Genomic DNA, 21,874 nt, shown 5'->3' with positions numbered 1-21,874 from the left:
AGGTGGTTAAAGATGTTTGTTTTTTATTGTGAAGCAAACAGCAAATAGGACAAAATACCAGAAAAAGTCAATGTGCATAACTATTCACCCCCCCTAAAGTCAATACTTTGTAGAACCACCTTTTGCGGCAATCACAGCTCCAAGTCGCTTTGGATAAGTCTCTATGAGCAGTTGCCACATCTTACCACTGGGAATTTGCCCATTCTTCCTCGCAAAACTGCTCCAGCTCCTTCAAGTTGGATGGTTTGAGCTTGTGAACAGCAATCTTAAAGTCTGACCACAGATTTTCCTATAGGGATTGAGATCTGGGACTTTGACTAGGCCATTCCAACTCATTTAACCGTGTTTTCCCTTAAACCACTCAAGTGTTGCTTTAGCAGTGGGTTTGGGGTAATTGTCCTGCTGGAAGGTGAACCTCTGTCCTAGCCTCAGATCACGCACAGAGTGGTACAGGTTTATTCTCAAGAATATCCCCTGTATTTAGCACCATCCATCTTTCCCTCAACTCTGACCAGTTTCCCAGTCCCATCCCCCTAGCATGATGCTGCCACCACGGTGTTCTTTGGGTAATGTGATGTGTTGGGTTTGCACCAGACATAGCGTTTTCTTTGATGGCCGAAAAGTTAAATTTTAGTCTCATCAGACCAGAGCACCTTCCTCCATACATTTTGGAAGTCTCCCACATGCCTTTTCGCAAATTCACAACGTGCCTTTTTGTTTTTAGCTGAAAGTAATGGTTTTCTTCTGGCCACTCTGCCATAAAGCCCAACTCTATGGAGCATACGGTTTATTGTCATCCTATGTACGTATACTTATACTTCTCAACAACATTGTCCCTTACTTGTTTGGAGAGTTCCTTGGTATTCATGGCAGTGTTTGGTTAGTGACGCCTCTTGCTTAGGTGTTGCAGCCTCTGGGTCCTTTCAAAAAAAGGTGTGTATATGTAATGACAGATGATGTGACACTTAGATTGCACACAGGTGACATCATTTCACTAATTATGTGACTTCTGAAGGTAATTGGTTGCACCAGAGCTTTTTATGGGCTTCCTAACAAAGGGGGTGAATACACACATGCCAGTTGTCTGTTTTCTATTTCTAAACAATAGTTTTATTTATATATTTTTCTCATTTCACATCACCAACTTAGACTATTGTGTTCTGATCCATCACATAAAATTCAGATTAACAAAACATTGGACTTAAGTCTGTAATGTAACAAGGGGGGTGAATACTTTTGCAAGGCACTGTATCTATCTATCTCTCTAGTAAGTATAAATCTTTCCCCAGCAGAGGCAGGCTGCAGGCATCAGTTTAAGGTTAGGTGTTCTCGTTAAACCCCTTCAAGCTACTGACGCTTTTATAATTGCTGGCCAGTCTAGATCTTTGCTTATCCTTGGTTCCTGTGTAATGCTGGATTTATATGGGTGCAATTATCGAGCCGATTATAGGTAACAAATGTTAGTTGGAGCACTCATTCCTGATAGCTGGCCCCAGGTGCCACAGGTCACAATGACCAAGCAAAATGCTTGTACAATGGGTGACATTTTTGTTTATGGGGCACCTAAATGATTGCTTCTGGGCAGTAGATTGTGCTGTGTGAACAGTGATCTGCTGCCCAAAAACAATGCATCTGTATGATGACAAGCGATGACAGTAGCCATTTCATGTCCCCATACAGTGGAGGTGATCCCTGCATGTAAATGCAGCTCTTCACCAGGGCCGGTGCAAGGATTTTTGCCGCCACTCACTCACTGACAGACAGACACGCACTCAGACACTCACTGAATGACGTACACATACACTCACTGACAGACACACACACATACACTCACTGAATGACGTACACATACACTCACTGACAGACATACTCACTGACAGACACACACTCACTCACTGACAGACAGACACTCACTGACAGACATACACCTACCCACTGAAACACACACACACATAAACTCACTGACAGACACTCACTGGCAGACACTCACTGGCAGACACTCACTGACAAACATACACATACTCACTGACAAACACACAGACACTTACTGACCGACAGACATCCACACTCACTGACATACACTCACTCACTGACATACACACACAGACACTCAATGACAGACACACATACATTTACTGACAGAGAGACAGACATACATACACTCACTCACTGACATAAATACACAGCAGACACTCACTCAGTCAAACACTTAAACACTCACCTCCCTGGGGGTCCAGTGTGGTGCAGCTCCTCAGTCCTCCAGTGCACTGTTTAGTATGCCGGGGCCGGAATGACGTCATATTCCGGCATCACAGAGGGTGCACGAGGGAGGAGTGGGGAGCTGCTAGAACAGCCTCCCTTGCCGCCCGCCTCCTCTACTCCGGTAATTTACTGGCAGAGCAGGCACCTGCCATCAGGGTAAGCAGATGCCTGCTCTGCCATATTTAAGAAGGAGCTCCACCTCCTGGCCCCCCTGTAATGGCGCTGAGGTCGGCTCAAGAGCCGCTCGCCCAGGGCTGCAGCCCCAGTTAGGGGGAGCCCACCAGGGCGCCCCCAGCAGGCCGGTGCCCTAGGCGAACGCCTAGTACGCCTATATGGTTGCACCGGCCCTGCTCTTCACCTCCACTGATAAGCAGCGAGTTATCAGGAAGGAATGCTTCCTTCCCGATAATTGTCTGCTTGCTCAGTACAATGTAAATGCACCTTTAAGTTCTTTTTTACATGTGCACCTTTATCTAGCTCTGTCAAGAAAAAAATAGAGCTGCCATACCGTTATCCCAATTCTACACCTACTAATATAATGAGGATTGCCTTGAAGATAACATCTTCCCCTCACAGCAGCAGCAAACTGACCATGAATTACTTATTAACTATTTTGGAGATTTTATTATTTGTGTTGATTGCTACAGAAGGACAATATTTTACGTTTAATTTCCAATTGCATATTACTGCTGAAATGAAAAAGATAAACAGCCAAAACATTTAAAATAAATAGAATATTGAATTAAAAAAATGAATATTGAGTTAAAAAAATCCCCTTTTCTGATAATCCCTTTAAGCAATAATAATGGTTTTGTAGTAGTCATTTTATTCCTCTTGACTGTTTTATAGTTGGTCCCTCTTGTGGTTGCTTGTATCATTGCATCTGTTTTGCAAGTTAAAAGAGGTTCTGCGCAAATCAGGATATTAGAAACATGTCTGTTTGTTTTAAGTGTAATGTCCATAAAATAACAATTCTAGAGCATGCTTAGTAAAACTCCACATTGTATTGTTCCTCTCCTATTCCTCTTGGAAATGTATGAATAAATTGACAACTGGGTATTATAATGGAGATTGCATTTTCTCTCGGTGTTCACAGCAGCGTTCTGCAGTTTATTCCCACACTACAAAAATACTTTTAGGTTAGTTTCTCTTTGAAATGTGGTGATTGGGTGTGTGGTAGGGAAATCAGATTGTGAGCCCCATTGGCAACCGGGACTGTTATGAATGGCAACAACTTCTGTAGGTATATAGGTATATATCCTCGAGTGTACTATTGATTTTTGTAGTGTAGTGACGCAATTATAAAGTGAAAGCAGTGTCACAAGAAGCTGCCGTTCAGTAACAGTCCTTGGGTGCCTCTTTCCTCTAAGGACTCATAAAGGAAGTAAGTCATTACACTAAGGTCCTGTCTATGTGACCTTTCTCTTGTGGATACATGTTATTCCTTTCTCTTCCTCCCTCTCTGCCCTTGTGTTCCTTTCTCATGTATCCTGAATGTGAGACTCCGCTTACACCAGTCAACTAGTCAGACCTGTTCTAGGTGCAGAGGTCACCGCTAAGAAAACTCTGTTACATTGCTACATCTGTACTTCTGTTAGTGACTTTTGGCAAACTTTACAGGAAGACGGAAGGGATTTGATTATTATATTCAGAAGGGAGGGACGTGGACATTGTCCAGACCACAGGTTGGAAACTGGCCGCTCCTGATCAGACTCACCTGTTAATGCAGGAGAAAGCTGTAAGTACACGTGTATCTACTTTGTGCTCACCTTCTAATGTATAAATAGCATGGCAATAACTAAAAGATATATTATGCATTAACATAGTCTATCTGTCCATCTGTCTGTCTGTCTATAATCATTGACTAAAGAAATGACGCATCAAGAAGGAGTTGTTGGAATGGAATGAAACTTTCTGTGTGTGAATGTAATAAAGACATATGTGATTACAATATTACAGTGAAAGGATACATTTATTGGGGGAAACTGTCTAATTAAAAAGTAGGGTGTAGTCCCCGTTAGCTTCTAGCCTGGATATAAGATGAGATACAGTTGAGCATGGATGTTACAGGTTCTGTATGGTATCCTGTGGCACAGATGCCCTCAGATATTACAGCTGGGCCTGTAGATCCTGCACACTTGTAGGTTGCTGAAGCGGGCGTCCCAAGGAAGTGTTGCAATCTGGCATTCCTGGAAAACCCGTGCTGTGTGTGGGCGAGCATTATCCTGCTGAAAAATGCCAGTTAGAAGCCCTGCCATGAGAGCCAACACATGTGGCCGCTGGATGTCCTGCACATATCGCTGAGCTGTTAGTGTCCCTCATATCACTACTAGGGGTGATCGATTGTCGTATGTGATGGCTCCTTAGATCATCACACTAGCAGTTGGGGCAGTGTTTTACTCCACAGCGGGTGAGGTGGTTCACCACTAGGGCTCTATACTTCCAACTGTCATTGGATCCCAAACAGAACCTGGACTTGTCACTAAAGAGGATACAGTTCCAGTCGGTAGCAGTCCAGGTTTCTCATTCACGACACCACTGATGGTGACCAGCTGTCAATGGCAGAACATTGCTAAGCTCCTGGAAATGGCCCAGACACAGACAGGTGTGTGTAGTAAAGGTGTGACCAGTGTTTGGATCATGGACAAGCAAACTGTGGGAGCAGCTCATGCTTGTCAGCAGATCAAACGATCCTCTCGACTGGTGGTCTTTTTGGGTCATCCGGAGCCTGTTTGTCGTGTGCAGGTGTCCTCATGTAACCACTTCTCTTAGGTCAGCTAGGTCAAAACAGACTAAATGGTGGGCAGTTCACCAAATACAGTGCCTTGCAAAAGTATTCACCCCCCTTGACTTTTTTCGTATTTTGGTGCCTCACAACCTGGAATTAACATGGATTGTTTGAGAATTTGCATCATTTAATTTACAGAACATGCCCACAACTTTGAAGATGTTTTTTTTTTTTTTTTGTGAAGCAAATAACAAATAGGACAAAATAACTGAAAAAGTCAATGTGCATAACTATTCACCCCCCTAAAGTCAATACTTTGTAGAGCCACCTTTTGCGGCAATCACAGCTCCAAGTCGCTTTGGATAAGTCTCTATGAGCTTGCCACATCTTACCACGGAGATTTTTGCCCATTCCTCCTCGCAAAACTGCTCCAGCTCCTTCAAGTTGGATGGTTTGCGCTTGTGAACAGCAAATCTTTAAGTCTGACCACAGATTTTCTATTGGATTGAGATCTGGACTTTGACTAGGCCATTCCAACACATTTACATGTTTCCCCTTAAACCACTCAAATGTTGCTTTAGCCGTGTGTTTTGGGGTCATTGGTCCTGCTGGAAGGTGAACCTCTGTCCTAGCCTCAAAGCACGCACAGAGTGCTACAGGTTTTGCTCAATAATATCCCTGTATTTAGCACCGTCCATCTTTCCCTCACTCTGACCATTTCCCAGTCCCATCCCCACAGCATGATGCTGCTGCCACCACCATGTTTCACTGTGGGGATGGTGTTCTTTGGGTGATGTGATGTGTTGGGTTTGCGTCAGCATTTTCTTTGATGGCCGAAAAGTTCAATTTTAGTCTCATCAGACCAGAGCACCTTCCTCCATACATTTGGGAGTCTCCCACATACCTTTTCGCAAACTCACAACGTGCCTTTTTGTTTTAGCCGAAAGTAATGGCTTTCCTTCTGGCCACTGTGCATAAAGCCCAACTCTATGGAGTGTACGGCTTATTGTTGTCCTATGTACAGATACTCCAGTCTCTTCTGTGGAACTCTGCAGCTCCTCCAGGGTTACCTTAGGTCTCTGTGCTGCCTCTATGATTAATGCCCTCCTTGGGTCCATGAGTTTTGGTGGGCGGCCGTCTCTTGGCAGGTTTGCTGTTGTGCCATTTTTGATGGTGCTCCTGGGGATCATCAAAGATTTGGATATTTTTTTTAAAACCTAACCCTGACTTGTACTTCTCAACAACATTTTCCCTTACTTGTTTGGAGAGTTTCTTGATCTTCATGGCAGTGTTTGGTTAGTGATGCCTCTTGCTTAGGTGTTGCAGCCTCTGGGGCCTTTCAAAAAAAGGTGTGTATATGTAATGACAGATGATGTGACACTTATATGGCACACAGACGGACATCATTTCACTTATTATGTGACTTCTGAAGGTAATTGGTTGCACCAGAGCTTTTTATGGGCTTCCTAACAAAGGGGGTGAATACATACGCACAGGACAATTTTCTGTTTTCTATTTCTAAACAATAGTTTTATTTATATATTTTTCTCATTTCACTTCACCAACTTAGACTATTGTGTCCTGATCCATCACATAAAATTCAGATTAACAAAACATTGAACTTAAGGCTGTAATGTAACAAAACACGAAAAAAGTCAAGGGGGGTGAATACTTTTGCAATGCACTGTATATATATATATATATATATATATATTTCTAATTTGGGTTCAGTAGATCAGGGCTCCTTCTCCCCAGGGGCTTGTCTCGGGTTCTTTTATCACATTACTTACAGACACTCTATGGCCTATTTAATACAAAGCTAATAAACCATATTATGTTAATGGAATTCAAGAGTAAGCTGAAGTATGTAAAACAAGCCCAAGTGAATACAGGAAGAACATGCAAAACCAAGCAGATGTCGCCATAGTCAGATTGTTAACCACCATGTCACCCTAAGGCCTCTTGCACACGACCGTATGGCTTTTTCAGTATTTTGCGGTCAGCAAAAAACAGATCTGCAAAAAATACAGATGATGTCCGTGTGCATTCAGTTTTTTGCGGAATGGAACCGCTGGCCCCTGATAGAACAGTACTATCCTTGTCCATTATGCGGACAATAATAGGACATGTTCTATATTTGAACGGAATGGAAAAAGGGAAATGCGGAAACGGAAGGCATACGTTCCGTGTTTTTTTGCGGATCCATTGAAATAAATGGTTCCGTATAAGGTCTGTATACGGAACGCAAACAACGGAAAGGCCGTGTGCAAGAGGCCTAACAGGAATTTACTCACAGAACATAGGAGTTGGTCTGTGAGAGCCATATGCAATCAGGTTTGGTGGTCATCCATTTTGGTCAGCTGACTACATGGCAGGAATGTTCACTGTTACGGTATGCTGTCCATTTATAGCCAGCCCAGGTATTGTGAGCTGAGTGCCTACCATATTCCCTGATTGCCCCATAATGCTTGGAACAGCTGAAAAAAAGGAGGATAAGCTTCTACTAGACATATCTGGCATCGCCATTGCCAGTGTGACATGTGTCACTTTATGTGGTAATAACATTAGAAAACTTTACTTATCCAAGCCATTCTGAGATTGTTTTCTTCGTGACACATTGTACTTCATGACAGTCATACATTTGACACAATATATTTCATCTTAATTTATGGAAAAAAAAGCACATTTACAAAAGAAAATCACAATTTTCTAAATTTCTATATCTCTGCTTTTAAAACAGAAAGCGATACCTCATAAAATATTTATTACTTAACATTCCCCATATGACCATTTTATGTTGGCATCATTTTGTAAATGTTATTTTATTTTTAGGACGTTAGAATGCTTAGAATTTAAAAAAAATCCAAAACCCACTTTTTAAGGACCAGTTCAGGTCTGAAGGTCACTTAGTGGGGCTTACATAGTAGACACCACTCATAAATGACCCAATTTTAGAAACTACACCCTCAAGTTACTCAAACTGATTTACAAACTTTGTTAACCCTTAAGGTTTTTCATAAGAATTAAAGGAAAATGGAGTGGAGATGACATTTCTAAATTTCACTTTTTTGGCAGATTTTCCATTTTAATCCATTTTTTTCTTTAACGCATCGAGGGTTAACAGCCAAACAAAACAATATTTATTATCCTGATTCTGCGGTCTACATAAACACCCCATATGTGGTCATAAACTGACATAAGGGCACACGGCAGGGCACAGAAGAAAAGGAGCGCCGTATGGTTATTGAAAGACAGATTTTGCTGGACACCATGTCCCACTTGATGTACCCCTACAGTAGAAACTCCAAAAACGTGACCCCATTTTGGAAACTATGGGAAAAGGTGACAGTTTTATTGGTACTATTTTGGGGTACATATGATTTTTATTCGCTCTATATTATGTTTGTTGTGAGGAAAGGTAACCAAAAAATGCTGTTTTGGCACAGTTTTTTACGTTCATCTGACATGTTAGATCATGTGCCATTTTTATAGAGCAGGTTGTTACGGACGCAGCGATTACGCAGCGATACTATTATGTCTACTTTTTTAAATTTATTTCACTTTAACACAATAATAGCATTTTTTTATACCCAAAAATTATGTTTTAGTGTCTCATATTCTGAGAGCTATAGTTTTTTTTTATTTTTTGGGCGATTGTCTTATGTAGGGGCGGTATGAGGTGCGGTTTTATTGGTACCATTTTGGGGGACATATGCCTTTTTGATCGCTTGGTGTTGCACTTTTTGTCATGTAAGGTGACAAAATTTGCTTTTTTGACCAAGTTTTTATTTTAACTTTTTACGGCGTTTATAGGATGGGGTGGATCACGTGATATATTAATAGAGTCGGTCATTACAGACGCGGCGATACCTAATGTGTGTTTTTTTCTTTTTTATTATAAAATCAGGGGAAAGGGGAAAGGGGCCTTTTTCTTTTTTTTACTTGAAACTTTATTTTTATTTTTAACTTTATTTCTGTCTCACTCTGGGACTTCAACTTTTGGAGGTCTGATTGCCCTCTGCAATGCATTATTGTTATACACTAACATTATTGTAATACACTAACAGGTTGCCTAGGAGAACGGGCCTGGATCTCCTTGGGACGCCCGTAGAAGGCAGGTCCCCATGCCGTGCAAGGCATTGGGCAGCCTCTGCACAGCATCGGGCTGCCTTCTCAGCCATTGGGTCCCCGTCAACTCAGAGTGGGGACCTGATGGGCTCCTACACTGACCGCAAAACCCCTTCTATGCCGCGGTCAGCGCTGACCACGGAATAGAAGGGGTTAATCCACCGCATCGGCTTTTACAGTGATGCCGGCGGATACAGCAGGGGCCCGGCTATCTGTGATTGCCAGGCCCCTGCAGTGATCGGGCGGGCACCGCTTCGGTGCCCGTCGAATCACCATGAGGTAATAGTACGTCAAAATACGGAAAGTCACCTGCCGCCATGACGTGCTATTATGTCATGTGTCAGGAAGGGGTTAAAGGGGCATTAACATCTGGGACATTTACGGTATATCAATAAGAAATACCATAAACGTCTGACGGGTGTAGTTCCACCTCTGGGAACCATTCGTATCTCAAGAACAGGACCTCGCTGTGATAGAGAATACACTGCGCATGTGCAGCATTCTCTTGCTATGGACTACCGAAAATAGCTGAGCCAACACTCACTAATTTTCAGGAGTCCCATAGTGGTGAAAGGAGGGTGGCCGTGCATGCACAGCTAGCTCTCCATTCACTTTGGGGTCCCATTTCTTGAGACAGGAGTTGGACCTGCACTTATCAGACATTTATGGCATATCCTATCAATGTGCTATAAATGTACCAGATGGGAATGCCCCTTTAAATATTTTCATGATACTGAACATGCTCATCTATACCCAACATATATTAACTTACTGTACAAATTGGCTGAGCAGAATCATGTGGAGGCACCTAACGCTATAGAGGCAGCCACATGGTCCCAATGAGAACATACAAGGTGCTACTACAGTTTTAGGAGTTTCCTTAAAGGGATTTTCCAGGAATTAAATATTGGTCACATATCCTCAGGATAGGCCACCAATATTTGATTGCATCTTTGTGGATCAGTTGTTTAAAGGGGCCACAGTGCTTTGACCAGCGCTACAGCCTCCTCACGGTATACTATAAGCACAGGAGCATATATTGTATAGCGGTTGAAAGGGACTGAGCTGCACAAAGGCCACTGATGGACGTGACATCACATCAATCTGATGTAGGATTTGGCATCAATATTTAAGTACTGAAAACCCATTTAACTTCCAGAACTTTACTGTGGGGCTTAGCCGTCCTCATATTTTGTTTCCTCTGGCATTTCACATTGCTTGGAGGCAGTGGATAGAATCCTGTTGGTTTGATATCACTGATGTCAGTTTGTGATTTAGATAAGAACTAAGGGGGTCTAAAAATGGCGGTCTTAATAAAGCACTAAACTGGTTGTGGGTCTGCCGAAGTATAAAGAGGCACAGGTCTCTTCATAACTTCGGCGTATCCAGCGCCAGTCTAAATGTAAGACAGCTTACTACGCTTAAAACAGGCGTAGAGAATGGTGAATGAGATGGGCCTGCTAATTTAGGCGTATTTCAGCATAGTAAATGACCCCCTAAATGCTTAGTTAGAATTTAACTTGTTGAGGACAATTTTCTTTTGCCAGTGAAGAGTTAAAGTAACTGTTCCTGCTTTCATATGTTTCTTTGTCACATGCCAACAGATAAAGGAAGCAGCTGGTGACATCTTAAAGAAGAAGTCATAGTACGCTGGTTGGTTGATGTCGTGTGATACGGCGGGCAGGGGACAATTTCAAAGGTCTAGAATATAAATGCCTGTTACTGATGTGACTCCGAGTCCCTGCGCAGGAACATGAATTTTAACATGTTAGATTGGCAAGGTACTAACAAAGACGGTGCGGAGAAGAAGCATTCGCCACACAGCAGCATGAAGATGTCAAACTGCAGTACAGAAGAAGATACGGACAACAGATCTTCCTTTATACGGGATGCGAGAAGCATGAAGATGATGGAAAGCGTGAGCAGGACTCCATCACCTGCCACAATAAGTAAAAGGAAAAGAGGAATGAGAGGAAGCTTATGGAGCACAACCGGATCACTACCATTTGGTGGAGCATGGATCTCAGCAGCTAGCTTTGATGTTGTTGATAGTCAAGAACAGCAGCCGCAAGATTCTGGGGTGGGAGGTTTGGTACTTGACCCTGTGGAGCACGCATGGATGCTTATGGTTGCAGAAGGCAATTTTGAGGAGCTCCAGGATTCACTACAACAGGATCCTACCTTGCTTTACAAAAGAGATTTTGTAACTGGTTACTCGGTGATGCATTGGATTGCCAAACACGGCCAACATGAGGATTTTATTAGACTTATGGATTTTGCATGTGCTCATGGCTACTATTTGGATATCAACACTCGTGCTAGTGGCGGTTTAACTCCACTCCACATTGCAGCATTACAGGGGCATGATATGCCTCATCAAGGTTCTGGTAGGTGCATACAATGCAGATATTCATATCCGTGACCATAATGGTCGAAAAGCTTGGCAGTACTTAAGGAGCAGGACTGATGGGAATCTACTGATACTCTTAGGTGCTCCTGAAGAAGAGGAAGCCGGTGCAACGGCTAGCATCAACAACAATAACAACAGTCACACGGCTACGCTGCAGAAAATGGCGCAATGGACTATGTTGAAATGGATTCTCTGCCTAAAGTAGCTTTGTCAGTAGCACCCTCAGAAACTTTATAAGGAACGCTTATAGTTTCCTTAAAAACTGGTAAATTTTCATTATGGTATATCAGGCAGCAAGATTATGAATTGCACTAGTTTATTTTGGTAAAGAAAAGACAATTAATTAACTTGCACTCCGAGTTGGAGACTAATTTGAAATGACACTCATAAGTCAAATCAGAAAACAATAGAGTTTATAGAGTGGGAGAATACAAACTTTTATAAGCCGGTGTTAGGCGAATCGCCAGATATCACTACCTTAAAGAGTCACTGTACTTTCCCACAATTTCATTTTATAGAGAATGGTGTAACTAGCAAATTTCTAAATCGCTTCATTTAAAAATTCTGCATCCACCAGAAAAAGAGCTGTAAAGTCATGGCCACTAGGGGCCTCACTTCCACCTAATTTGCAGTCCACTGCCTGTTGTCACGCAAGATAGGTCCCTAGTAACAGAGACTCAGAGGACAGCTCACAGGAAATGGGGGCGTGCCAGAGCTAGCTGAGATCCTTAGCCTGATAAAATAACAGCTTCTACACAGCTTTTGAAGATTATAGGAGTCTTGTGTGTGTATGTAAGTGTGATTTCCCCCTTCCTATCTGTTCTGTGAGCTGTGGAACTGAAAACAAACATAGTGGGATGCAAGGGAAAAGACGTTACATCAGTACAGTGATGGCAGATTTCACAAAAGGGATACGCCCCCTGCTTCTGATTGAAGTGCATCTAGCTGTGCAACTGAAACAGGGAATAATATGGCTGAAAATCATTAGGGAAGCCCAAAAAGACCTATTTCTTCACAGTTATGATTATACAAAGAAGCACAGCCATTATGCAAAAAAAAAAAAATTGAAAACTCAGGTACGCTCTGAAGAGGTTGTCCTATCAGGAAAAGTGCACTCCATAGTAATCCAAAGAACTCTGGGATCTCAAGTAAAGAACCCCCCATATAATCTATATGCCAAAGAGTCCACTGTTGGCTTTAATATCTCCAATCATCCAAATGGAACAATATTTATTTTTGTTGCTTGGGTTTATAGGAGTGCGTACCTGTCCCCTTGTCCTCCTAAACAGGGCAGCGCCAATTCACATTAAAGTGTAACTGTCATTCTTTTTTATTTTTGTAATGTATAGAGGCAGTGATACTGACCATAACCAAAATCGTGCATTTCTATTAGAAAAATAGCTCTAAAGTGGCCCATTTTGAGCCTTAGAAATGCTCCTTTGTCTTCTGTTTACATAACACAGTCGAGGTTGAGCAAGTCTCCACAGTTATGTAAATAGAAGACAGAGGAGCGTTGCTATGGCTCAAAATGGGCCACTTTAGAGCAATTTTTCTAATAGAAATGTACGATTTCGGCAATTAAAGTATATTACAAAAATGGTCAGTATCACTGCCCCTATACTTTACAAATATAAAAAAAGAATGACAGTTACACTTTAACCAAGGTTTTAGCTTGCCAAATTAATGATGTTGCAATGTTAAAGGGTTCCTACATTAATATGTCTCCTGGCCCTATCAATCAGGAAGGAGAGGGATAAGCTGGCAGAGGGACGAGGAGAAGGAAGAGTGCACAGAGTGGCTTGGGCCCACCCTTGGTGCAATTAACTGCTCATTTACATATGGATTAAAATTACTTTTTCTCGAGAATGAAGCAATGGATTGCTAAGTTAAAGGTACCATTACATTCAGCTATGCTATTGTGGGACACGTCATCAATCACTGGAGTGGTTCCACCATGAGTGATCTTTAAATTATACTTATGTTTATGTCTGTACATAGATGAATATAAAATATTTTCCTTACGCTGTGCTGCACAGAGCCATCAGATTTATTAAGTCTTGTTGATATATTTTATGGCAACAGCTGGACATTCTGTAAGGTTGCGGTATTATGGCAACCTTGATATTTCCCTGTGTGAGAGAAAGAAGAATTCTTAACTATAACCTCAGATACAATCACTGAAGTTGGACACTTTGCTTCGACTCATTTATCTTGACTCATCTCAACTCACCAGGGTGATGGTTGTCACTAAGGGTACTTTCATACTTGCAGCAGAGGATTTCCGGCAGGCAGTTCCGTCACCGGAACTGCCTGCCGATCCGGCAATCCGGAGGCAAACTGATGGCATTTGTCAGACGGATCCAGATCCGTCTGACAAATGCATTGAAATACCGGATCCGACTCTCTGGTGTCATCTGGAAAAACAGATCCGGTATTAATTTATTTTGCATTTTTAAAGGTCTGCTCATGCGCAGACCGGAAAGCCGTATCCGTTTTGCCGGAACACCTAATGCCGGATCCGGCACTAATACACTTCAATGTAAGTTAATGCCAGCATTCCGGCAAGTGATCAGTATTTTTGGCCGAGAGAAAACTGCAGCATGCTGCACTATTTTCTCCGTCCAAAAAACTTAAGAGGGACTGAACTGATGCATCCTGAACGGAATGCTCTCCATTCAGAATGCATTAGGATAAAACTGATCAGTTTTTTCCGGTATTGAACTCCTGTGATGGAACTCAATACCAGAAAACTAATATAAGACCATTTTTAGGTTCTGGGAGGCAATGCTGTGCAAAAATCTGTACCAAATCAAGCAAACATACAGCACATGATGAAAGTTAGAACAACTATGGGATTCAGGACATCCTGTGACATAGGATATAGACAATACAACAGCAATTCACTGTAAATTTAGCAAATAGAAATGGTGGCTTTCTAAGAATAGTGTAGCAGACTGAAAGCAGCTCTTTCGGCTGGAGCCTTTTTTTTTAGAGTAACCTTTAATATTGCCCTTTAGAAACGGAGATATTTAGACACTAGGCATTTAAATGAATATTTCTGTCAAGCAGTGTTTCTACAGGACAACACCCCAATAATGACCCTAAAAGCATAGGGTGATCAAAGGCCTTAAACATATCCCTATCTCAATCTGATCACAGTTCTCTTGCGGTTGGTTCTCCATTTGATTGGACATCCTCCTTTACTTATTAAGTACCTTGGCATCCATATAGCTCCCAATATGGATGCACTCTATAAACTACCTCCCTTTATTAGCTGAGAGTCAATGTATCATGAGTTCATGGGATGTAGCCTTTGTAGAAAATCCTTATTAAAGTATAATCATGCCTAAAGTATTATACCCCTTCCAAGCCCTACCAATCTACTTCCTTATGGCTGATGTATCTCTACCTTTATTTGGCAGTCGAAACAGCCAAGGGTTTCCTACCAGCTCCTCATTAGACCGGAGGGTAAGGGAGGCATAGGGCTTCCTAATTTTGAATACTATTATTGAGCTGTGCATATCAACAGGATCACAGACCAGATCCGACACAGCACAAACTATGGGTCGAAATAGAGGAATATCTGAGATCATTCCCACTTTGAGAACTGGTTATCCATAATTCTCCTACTTATAAAATCCCGGCTTTGACTAACTCCAGAACTAAAGCTACACACTATGAGGCACATTTATTAAGACCAGCGTTCCTAGAAGGAATATCCAAAAACTTATAGTGGGCCATACATCTTCAATAACTGTTGGCTGAACACTCGGTTGGCCATCAGCTATCTTTTATGAATTCCTCCCATACAGTTCCACCAAACGTGTGTGTGTGTTTTCAACGGGGAGAGAGAAGAATGCTGCAAGAGACCTCTGCCAACTTATCTCCCGAGAGAACAAAAAGATTAGCTGTCGAAATTTAATGCACCCAATCCTTTTCTTCCACGAAAAAGTCAGGAGAGTCGGAAGCTTCCCATACACATTAGATTGTCAGCTGGTCCTATCAGAAAATGATGTGTTCAGCCGCCAATAGTCTGGGTATGGGGGCCTTTAAATGTTGGTTCTAGCGACATGAGAATGTAACGTCTCGAGCAGAAGAGGCTGCTTATCATGTAAATAGCACATCCTCTATTATACTGGGGTGTTGTCACATCCTGACTAGGAAACGCTGAAAAATGTCCTCACTTAACAAACCACAAAAATGTGCAAATGTTTACATGATAACGATATGAAATTTAAAGGGGAACCATCAATTTGTCAGGGACAGACCTCAAACTATTTTAAGGCTGGGGTACACGACGACATGTCTCGCATGAGAGCAAGTTGTAGAAAAGTCACGCCAAAAAATATCAGGGACTGACTATTGTGAAACAGAGCCAAGTCACATGCTACTTATATTAAAGCAAATTCAGCAAATTACATTTATCATGTAGCAAAAGTTAATACAAGGCACTTACTAATGTATTGTGATTGTCCATATTGCCTCCTTTGCTGGCTTGATTTATTTTTCCATCACATTATACACTGCTCGTATCCAGTGGTTATGGCCTCTACTTCTGTGCATGCATGCCCATGCGCACTCCCACGGTCCCAGCCACCAGAGGGGCCGACCCTTTTTCCTATAGTGTGCAAGCACGACACCACTGCTGGATTGCAGGGTGGTCGTAACCTTGGGATACGAGCAATGTATAATGTGATGGAAAAATAAATCAAGCCAGCAAAGAAGGCAATATGGACAATCACAATACATTAGTAAGTGCCTTGTATTAGCTTTGTATACATGAGAAATGCCATTTGCTGAAGTGAGACAACCCCTTTAAAGTCAGTAGAGTAAAAGTAGCATGCAACTTGCAACCTGGTACACAAAACCCATTAGATCTGGGCTTTTTTTGTGACCGCCATGTCACAGCATGCCATATCAACAATCATCATTTTATGGTGTTCTTTGTATGTAGGAAAGTACATGCCTCTCTGTAAGGTCACTTAGTCCTCTTGCACACAAACGTGTGCGCTCCTTTGCCGTATTGCGGACCGCATTTGCGGATCCGCAATACACGGGCTCCTGGTCTGTAAATCCGGAGATGCGGAACGGAAACACGGAACGGAACCCTACGGAAGCACTACGGAGTGCTTCCGCGGGGTCTTGCCCCGTCCTTCCGTTCCGCAAAAAGATAGAACATGTCCTATCTTTTTGCGGAACGGCCGGATCGCGGACCCATTGCGGATACGCAATACACGGGCACGGTTCCGTGTGCCATCCGCATCACGGATGTGGACCCATTCACTTCAATGGGTCTGCAAATCCAGAGATGCAGAATGGTGCGGAACGGAAGCACGGAACAGAACCCTACGGAAGCACTACGAAGTGCTTCCATGGGGTCTTGCCCCGTACTTCCGTTCCGCAAAAAGATAGAACATGTCCTATCTTTTTGCGGAACGGCCGGATCGCGGACCCATTAAAGTGAATGGGTCCACGATCCACTGCGGCTGCCCCACGGATGGTGTTCGTGCAAATTGCGGGCCGCACACGTTTGTGTGCAGGAGGCCTTACTCTGTAGAAAACATCACAACAATGAGAGCATGCTGCAACTTAAAAAAACACCCCAAAACAAAGCCTCAGATGTGAAAAATTGGCACTACAAAAACAAAAAACCTGTTCTGCGTTTATTTCCCATATTGCCTTGCCTGACCACACGTCTAATGACCCAAATGAACAGTATTAGGCCTCTTGCCCACGACCGTATGCCCTTAAATAAATCTAACATTTTTGGCTCTATACACCACCACAATGGATTTGAAATGAAACGAACAAGATGTGCTTTAACTGCAGACTGTCAGCTTTAATTTGAGGGTATTTACATCCAAATCAGGCGAACGGTGTAGGAATTACAACAGTTTGCATATGTGCCTCCCACTTGTTACGGGACCAAAAGTAATGGGACAATTGGCTTCTCAGCTGTTCCCTGGCCAGGTGTGTGTTATTCCCTCATTATCCCAATTACAATGAGCAGATAAAAGGTCCAGAGTTCATTTCAAGTGTGCTATTTGCATTTGGAATCTGTTGCTGTCAACTCTCAAGATGAGATCCAAAGAGCTGTCACTATCAGTGAAGCAAGCCATCATTAGGCTGAAAAAACAAAACAAACCCATCAGAGATAGCAAAAACATTAGGTGTGGCCAAAACAACTGTTTGGAACATTCTTAAAAAGAAGCAACGCACAGGTGAGCTCAGCAACACCAAAAGACCCGGAAGACCACGGAAAACAACTGTGGTGGATGATCGAAGAATTCTTTCCCTGGTGAAGAAAACACCCTTCACAACAGTTGGCCAGATCAAGAACACTCTCCAGGAGGTAGGTGTATGTGTGTCAAAGTCAACAATCAAGAGAAGACTTCATCAGAGTGAATACAGAGGGTTCACCACAAGATGTAAACCATTGGTGAGCCTCAAAAACAGGAAGGCCAGATTAGAGTTTGCCAAACGACATCTAAAAAAGCTTTCACAGTTCTGGAACAACATCCTATGGACAGATGAGACCAAGATCAACTTGTACCAGAGTGATGGGAAGAGAAGAGTATGGAGAAGGAAAGGAACTACTCATGATCCTAAGCATACCACCTCATCAGTGAAGCATGGTGGTGGTAGTGTCATGGCGTGGGCATGTATGGCTGCCAATGGAACTGGTTCTCTTGTATTTATTGTTGATGTGACTGCTGACAAAAGCAGCAGGATGAATTCTGAAGTGTTTCGGGCAATATTATCTGCTCATATTCAGCCAAATGCTTCAGAACTTATTGGACGGCGCTTCACAGTGCAGATGAACAATGACTTAAAGCATACTGCAAAAGCAACCAAAGAGTTTTTTAAGGGAAAGAAGTGGAATGTTATGCAATGGCCAAGTCCATCACCTGACCTGAATCCGATTGAGCATGCATTTCAGTTGCTGAAGACAAAACTGAAGGGAAAATGCCCCAAGAACAAGCAGGAACTGAAGACTTGCAGTAGAGGCCTGGCAGAGCATCACCAGGGATGAAACCCAGCGTCTGGTGATGTCTATGCGTTCCAGACTTCAGGCTGTAATTGACTGCAAAGGATTTGCAACCAAGTATTAAAAAGTGAAAGTTTGATTTATAATTATTATTCTGTCCCATTACTTTTGGTCCCTTAACAAGTGGGAGGTAGATATGCAAACTGTTGTAATTCCTACACCGTTCACCTGATTTGGATGTAAATACCCTCAAATTAAAGCTGACAGTCTGCAGTTAAAGCACATCTTGTTCGTTTCATTTCAAATCCATTGTGGTGGTGTATAGAGCCAAAAATGTTAGAATTGTGTTAATGTCCCAATATTTATGGACCTGACTGTAGTCCGTGAGCGGGCCATATGTCCAGGACCGGCATTGATCGTGTGCACAGGAGTACACAGCGTTATAGATTACAATGACGCTGTGCACTGATAAGATCATATGAGTGCGGGACAATAGCCCCGTGGGCGGCCCGACGTGCACAGCATCATTGTAATCTATGATGCTGTGCGCTCCCGTGCGCACGATCAATGCCGCTCCTGGACATATGGCCCGCTCACGGACTATATATCTCGGAGGGCATACGGTCATGTGCAAGAGGCCTTAGTCTGCTGTTACACATAGGTTTTGCTGGTATTGTGTGTGGTAAAACTCTAGATGTTACCTGAAGGTCTTTGGGAAGCATTCTCTTTTGCTATTGGCATTTTTGTTAGATAGTGTTCGTCTTTCTGCCTTTTTTTTACAAAAACATAGCATGCTGTACCTCTGTCATTTTGCTTCAGGCTTTTTCTTTTCACATATTTCATTACAGGAAAAAAGTGCAGCTCAGTCACTGCCCTAAAAAAAAACCTCATGAATGTATTGTTGTTTTTTTTTCTGGTAAAAAAAAACAACAAAGAGTCAAATTCACATGTAAGGGCTCATGCACACGACTGCATGTATTTTGCGGTCCGCAAAAAATACGGATGACGTCCGTGTGCATTCCGTATTTTGCGGAACAAAACAGCTGGCCCCTAATAGAACAGTACTATCGTTGTCCATAATGCGGACAATAATAGGACATGTTCTATTTTTTTGCGGAAAGGAAATACAGACATACGGAAACGGAATGCACACGGAGTAACTTCCTTTTTTTTTTGCGGACCCATTGAAATGAATGGTTCCGTATATGGTCTGCAAAAAAAAACGAAACGTGTGCATGAGGCCTAAGGGTGGGTTCGCACTAGCGTTATGCCATTCCGTTATAGGTTCTGTTTATAACGGAATGGCCAGAGGGTAAGCAAAACGGAAGTTGACAGGACTTTGTTTCCGTTCTGCATAACCAGACGGATCCGTTTATGCTGCCCATAGACTTCTATTATGACGGAGCAAAACTGAATGCCTCTTAAAGGGAATCTGTCACCTATTTTGACCATATAAAACCGTTAACATAGCAATGTGCAATAAAGTACCTTCATTCCTGCATGTGTCTTCTTTTATTCAACTTATAATTCTTATTAAAAAGCGATTTTTCTGATATGCAAATGAAGTCTCAAGGTGCCCAGCGGGGCGTTATTACTCTGCTCTAGTGCCCAGTAACGCCCCCCTGCAGTGCCCAGCCCGCCTTTCTTCAAAGCCCAGCACGCCTCCTAAGAAATAAATGTCCTCCCACATACTTGCCGAATGGAGCCGCCCCCTCCACTATGTCATTTAATTTATTCACTGCACCGTCCTTGCTTCCTCCTCTCTTGGCCTACGGCGCCGCCCCCTCCCCACTAAGTCATTTAATTTATTCACTGCACCTTCGTGGCTTCCTCCTCTCTTGCCCTCCGAAATCCCGCGCAGGCGCAGTATCGCTGAGTGCCTGCGCCTGTAGGATACTACTACTCCAGAGGGCAACAGTGCTCTGATTACGTCACTGGGCTCGGCGCATGCCCAGTGACACTATTGAGGCTGTTGCCCTCTGGAGCAGTAGTATCCTACAGGCGCAGGCACTTTCCTATGTCTGACATGTACACATAATATATATGTTAAATGGATGCCATAGGCCTGTGATGGCTAACCTCCGGCACTCAAGCTGTGTTAAAACTACGACATGATAAGATGCACACTTGCTTGGCTGTTCTCAGAACTCCATAGAAATGAATAGAGCATGCTGGGAATCGTAGTTTCACCACAGCTGGAGTGCCGGAGGTTAGCCATCACTGCCATAGGCCGTAGTGTTTTGCGGACCGCACATGGCCGGCACTATGACAGAAATGCCTATTCTTGTCTGCAATTGCAAACAGGAATAGGACATGTGCTATATTTTTGCGGGGCCGTGGAACGGAACTACAGATGTGGACAGCACACGGTGTGCTGTCCGCATCTTTTGCAGCCCCGTCAAAATGACATTTTGTGGAACGTTTGCGGATCCTTTCCGTTCCGCAATATCAATGGGGTAAGAATGGATGTGGAGAGCACACTATGTGCTCTCCGCATCCGCATTTCAGGAGCGCGTCCCCGATCTTCCGGTCCGCAGCTCCGGAAGAAAATAGAACATGTCCTATTCTTGTCCGCAATTGTCGACAAGAATAGGCAGTTCTATGGGGGTGCCGGCAATTTGCGGATCCGCAATACACCACGGACGTGTGAATGGACCCCAGATTGAAGTGTCTAAATGAGGCCTAATTTTGAGGAAGAGATAATGTTCAACTACAGGGTATGCTTCACCAGTATGGCTACATGATGACATGTGTCAGGCTACATTCCATGTAATGTACGTGAACAGTGTCGCAATGTGACATGCTGCAACTATGATGGTCACAAAAAATCCAGACATGCTGGATTTTGTGTTGCAAGTTGCATGTTTCTCACACATTTTTACTCCATTGACTTTAATGTAAGTTAGGTGCGATAAGCGACTCAGCTGTGTTTTCACAGCCAAATCGGTTCTAAAAAAAGTTGCACAACTTTTCTGCAATACTCTGCCGTACCCTCGGCAGGAAGAATTGTAGCTGTGTGTGTCAATTTGAGGTACAAATGTATCATTAAAGGTGCATTTATACGAGAGCAGAGTGAGCAGACAATTATTGGTAAGGCTACTTTCACACTCGCGTTTGGTGCGGATCCCTCATGGACGGATCTGTTCAGATAATGCGACCGTCTGCATCCGTTCAGAACAGATCCGTTCATATAATGCAACCGTTTGTATCCGTTCAGAACGGATCCGTTTGTATTATCTTTAACATAGCCAAGACGGATCCGTCTTGAACACCATTGAAAGTCAATGGAGGACGGATCCGTTTTCTATTGTGCCAGATTGTGTCAGTGAAAACTGATCCGTCCCCATTGACTTACATT

General features: G+C 42.9%; 1 protein-coding gene across 1 annotated transcript; it reads left to right on the top strand.

Moving 5' to 3' along the window:
• The first annotated feature begins 3,745 nt into the window (after positions 1 to 3,745).
• Positions 3,746 to 11,922, top strand: SOWAHD (sosondowah ankyrin repeat domain family member D). Its single transcript, XM_040442796.1, is given in 3 exon segments — positions 3,746 to 4,000; positions 10,723 to 11,489; positions 11,491 to 11,922. Coding segments are annotated over 2 exon segments (861 nt in total). The 5' UTR covers positions 3,746 to 4,000; positions 10,723 to 10,871; the 3' UTR covers positions 11,734 to 11,922.
• The last annotated feature ends 9,952 nt before the right edge of the window (positions 11,923 to 21,874 follow it).

This window comes from Bufo bufo, chromosome 8 (genome assembly GCF_905171765.1).
Source record: "Bufo bufo chromosome 8, aBufBuf1.1, whole genome shotgun sequence".
Classification (NCBI taxonomy): Eukaryota; Metazoa; Chordata; class Amphibia; order Anura; family Bufonidae; genus Bufo; species Bufo bufo.
Note: the sequence above shows the minus strand (reverse complement) of the source record. Positions and strands in the feature narration are given on the sequence as shown.